At 41.0% G+C, this 5,038-nt stretch overlaps 1 protein-coding gene across 1 annotated transcript; it reads right to left on the bottom strand.

Moving 5' to 3' along the window:
• Window positions 1–227: 227 nt before the first annotated feature.
• LOC120987304 (olfactory receptor 11L1-like) lies at window positions 228–1,190 on the bottom strand. Its single transcript, XM_040415879.1, has one exon. The coding sequence runs from the start codon at window positions 1,188–1,190 to the stop codon at window positions 228–230; it is 963 nt and encodes a 320-aa protein (XP_040271813.1).
• Window positions 1,191–5,038: the final 3,848 nt, after the last annotated feature.

Genomic DNA, 5,038 nt, shown 5'->3' with positions numbered 1-5,038 from the left:
CCTCCCTGCTCTGAGTAAATGACTGCTCAGATGTTGTGGTTGCAATTGACCACTGAATTTGAGAGTTTGAAAGTCTGTGATGAGAATTGTCTCTGACCAAGGGCTGTGCCACTGGGTGTCTGCTGTGTAAAACAGCAGGCACCCACTGACTATGGTGCCCACTCACTGGGTGGCATCTTTAAAGACACAAGATCCACCGTACATGTGAAGCATAGTATTTCATTGTATTAATTTTCTAATAGAGCATTTTGGCCCGATTTATTCTTTCTTCTAAATAACTTCTCCATGACGGCTCTCATTTCTTGGTTCCTCAAGCAGTATATGATCGGGTTGAACAGGGGAGTTACTACAATGTATAAAAATGCAATTAATTTGTGTATAGGCAAGGTGTAACCATTAGCTGGAACCATGTAGATGGTGATAGGGGTTCCATAGTACATGATGACTACCGTTAAGTGGGAGCTACAGGTGGAGAAGGTTTTCTTCCTTCCTTTGGCAGAGGAGATGCCAAGAATTGTTTTAAAGACAAAAATGTAACTGATAAGAACTAAAATAAAAGGTATGACCATTATAGGAATAGCGACAATCAGAATCTCCAGCTGTAAGGCATACTTGTAAGTGCAGGAAAGTTCTACAAAAGGAACAAGATCACAGAAAAAATGGTCAATCACATTGGATTCACAGAAATCAAGTTGGCAAAGAAGATTAAGAGTGATCTGGGTCAGCAGGAAGCTAAAAACCCAACAATAGATGACCAAGAGATGCTGAAGTCTCGTGTCCATAATGGTGTTGTAGCGAAGAGGGTTACAAATGGCCAAGTACCGGTCATAAGCCATGACTGTGAGGAGATGACATTCCGTGCATCCTATAGCACAATACATGTAAGTCTGCGTTATACAACCAATAATGGATATGGTGGCTCCTGTTAACCATACAACATTAAGCATTTTAGGAACTATCACAGTCAGGAACATGGATTCAACAAATGATAACTGCTGGAGAAAAAAGTACATGGGAGAATGGAGCGTCGGCTTGATAGACACCAAAAATATGACCATAGTATTTATCATGAGTGTGATGATGTACACGATCAGGATAACAATAAAGAAAGCAACGGACTTGTAGCCAGTAACATCTGGGAATCCCAATAACAAGAACTCAATGACTGATGAACTGTTGCCTATATTCATAGCCAGGGATTAATATTAATTTGCTAAAAAGATGAAGCCCAGAGATTTTATTATTAAAGTTTTTTTTTATTTTTAAATACATTTATTATAAAAAAATAATATAGAAGAACCAAGTCTCTGATGCTGAAGCTGTGTATTTGCTTGAGGTCTTTCTTCTGTCGGAATAACTGCAGGAAATAAGTGGTAAGTTCACCAGTTAATTACATTTTGTAGAATTAGATTTATAATATAGACATATAGAATTTTGTTAATGACTTGCTTTCCCGGAATAGAAGCAAAAATCATAAATCTAACTTCACGATGATGAGCCTTCACCAACGTATGGTAAGATAGTTCATGTTGTCTTCATTATTGAAGAAATCAGGAGCACCAGATTAACACAAGGAAATGAAAATAAGGATCCTTTTGCACATATAGATGATCTGTCAGATTATCGGGAATTAAGTAGATGCTCCCATTTTCTGTCAGAACATCAGCGGAGATGAAGGCTGCATTTACATGCAGCAGTCACCCCCAGTGTATGTGGACAAGTGATCAATATAGCGATTGCTTGTCCCCAGTATTCTTGGGCAGGAGATCCCTGTTTAAACAGCACGATCTGCTGTGCAGGAATGATGATTTTCTGTGGCAGCAGAACGACACAATAATGAACGAGCACCTTTTACACAGGCAGATTATCAGGAACGAGTCTTTATACAAACACTTATCCTGAGTAATCTCTCAGATGACCATTCACTGTAAAAGGACCTCAAAGTCTAGGGCTACACTACAACTGTCCATAGCTGACCAACTTGAACTATTGGGACTATTGGGCCAAAGAAAGATATTAGGTTGTATGCAATATTGTGGTCTGCAGCTGTCAATCAGTAGCTCTACAACAAATCCCAGTGTAATCCAGTCTTAAAAGTTACTGACCCAATAAGTAGCACTGAAATAACACTTATTTTACGTCTGCGAATTCTCTTTGGATTACACATTTGTTCTTTAAAACAACAATTTGGGGATTTATAATTTTTTTTTGCTTGTATTTAGAACATGTCATGGAAAAAAAAAATCTGTCTGTTGGACTTCAACATGCCTGATCCTTTTGTTTTCAGGGGCGATAAGTTGTTACCAGATTTGTCTCGAAGCAGCTTGCTCAACTCTTCCCTTTTCAGAACACATGCATCCTCAGCTAATCTATGCCAAGCTCAGCATACCACTTGGCTGACTGCCATCTTTGTATGGCCACCTTTAGATTACTGATGTCTTCAACACAAGACTGAATTTCCATGGATCTGAAAACCACTGAAGGACAAAACCAGAGAAGATCAGTCATGTTACAATTCAACTATACCATCTGAACCTTATTTTCCCCAATAAGCAGAGCTGTATTTACCTCTAGGCACCCGAGGGCAGATGCCTAGGACAGTAGTGTTTAGGGACCAACCCATAAATGCATACGTAAGTGCCATTTTTTCTTTAATAGCTGCTGCCAGCACTCTTTTAATTTTTTTTAACTTGCTTATATAGCACTGACATATTCCGCAGCGCTTTACAGATGTTTTCATTGTTTGTTGTTCCCAATGGGGCTCACAATCTAAGTTCCCTATCAGTATGCCTTTGGAGTGTGGGAGGAAACCCATGCAAACACCAGGAGAACATACAAATTCGAGGCATATGTTGTCCTTGGTCAGATTTGAATCTAGGACCCCAGCACTGCAAGGCTGGAGCCACCTCTCATGCCGGCCCGGCACTGACAAAGATGTTTATCACTGGGTCCACGTGCAGTTGAGTGGACTTAAGCCAAGTGTAACCTAAGGCCCAGAATTAGAGTGTATAGCCTTGCTTTATCTCCTCGTATCAGATCAGGACCAGGGAGAAACGATGCAGCCAGCATAGCATCTGCCTCATTTGACTTGGGAAGTGGCTCCTCAGCTTATCCGGCTGGAGAGTGATTGCTGCTGCCATGCATGTGTAAATACAAAGGACGAAAGGGTGGTAGAGTTTAATAGAGATTGACACAGATTGACAGGTGGTGACATGGAAAGTGATGAAGCAGAACCAACAGACAGAACCATGGGCCCTAGGTACTGTACCACAATTCTGCCATGTCTGCATCCTGGACTTTAGTAGTGAATCCACACGGGTTGGAATTACTACAGATTTTCAGCAGCTCATTCTGCAGGCCCATTCTGTTGTCGATTTGTCATGGATTTCACCACTTTCAGTGTATAGGGAGAGAGCCCTCAGAAAAATTGCTATCAAAATTTGCATGCAGAGCGTGCTGTGGATTCTTTGTAGATTTGATATGTTGCTTCAAAATCTGTAGTGTACCCAAGGCAGACTTTCAAGCCAAAACCCGGCATGTGTGAACGTGTCTAATAGCATAAGCTGAAACTACAGCCCTGGACGCAAGGTGTGCGCTCATAAATAATAGATTGTCATCTGATCCTGATGACGCCAGAGACCAGTTATCTAATGTGTATGTCTGGCTTATGGTATCTCCACATTTTATGACACAGCTACCGAGGAAAGAGCATCGCCTCATTCCCCCCAACAGTAGACACAGGAGCTGTGCTCATAATAATTACATTGTCATCTGATCCTGATGACGCCAGAGACCAGTTATCTAACGCGTAAGTCAATGCTCACATTTTATGACTAAATCTTTCTCCCTCACCTATGTTCATCCATCACTAACATCATGAAAGGGATTCTCTTACCATGAAAAAATTACGTTGCAGCATTGGTTTCTTATGACTTCTCAACCCTCCCGTATGTTTAGCCCTTACAAGTTCAAGTGTAGGGTTCTTCATTTGCCCCTCATTAATATTCCCTCTAAGCTGGGCAATATGGAAAATAAAAAGTTACGGCAACATACTAATGAGATTCAGGAACCAATATACAGATTTACCTGTTTGTAAGGGGCGCTTTTTTAGCTCTATCTTTTCCACGCTGCGCAGCTTAGAGGGAAGAGAGCCCCTCATATGGCTTTTATTCTGAACCCAGCTGTAGTAGTATCTGCTTGAAAATTAGAACTTGTGTAGCATAGCTGCCCATATATAAGAAATGTATGGGGCCCATTGAGGTCTCTAAGGTTTTTATGTATTTCAGTTGGCTATCTGGGGACAGAGAGCCAATACAATTCAGATCAGTGTATACTAAACATAGAACAGTAATTGGCCTCTCATCATCTCTGAGGATTGTAATTTTGGTAAGACAAATGATACATAAAATACAGCTGGATTTTTTTTATTCATTTCAAAAGTGGAAAAACAGATAAATATATTCAACAACTAGACTATTGATAATTGATTTTCATAAGGCGGAGGTGTAGGGAGGCTATCTGCCAGTGCACAGATGTCTAGTACCAACTTGCATAAGCTCTATGCACTGCCATATATGCTCTATCTGGGATAATTCCTCCTTACAGACAGGGGATTTCTTACAGGGAAGTTTAGAAGGGTCCTTAACCCTCTGAAGCCCAAGTAAAATCTTATTACACTGAGCAAAAATATAAACGCAACCCTTTCAGTTTGGCTTCCATTTTGCATGAGCTGAACTCAAAGATCTGAAACATTTTCTACATACACAAAAGACCCATTACTCTCAAATATTGCTCACAAGTCTAAATCTGTGTTAGTGAGCACTTCTCCTTTGCCGAGATAATCCTTCCCACCTCACAGGTGTGGCATATCAAGGTGCTGATTAGACAGCATGAATATTGCACAGGTGTGCCTTAGACTGCCCACAATAAAAGGCCACTCTGAAATGTGCACAGTTTTGCCTTACTGGGGGAGGGGGGGGGGGGGGGGGCTCAGAAAACCAGTCAGTATCTGGTGTGGCCACCATTTGCCTCACGCAAT

Source organism: Bufo bufo, chromosome 1, assembly GCF_905171765.1.
Source record: "Bufo bufo chromosome 1, aBufBuf1.1, whole genome shotgun sequence".
Lineage (NCBI taxonomy): Eukaryota > Metazoa > Chordata > Amphibia > Anura > Bufonidae > Bufo > Bufo bufo.
This window is presented reverse-complemented; position numbering and strand designations above follow the sequence as displayed.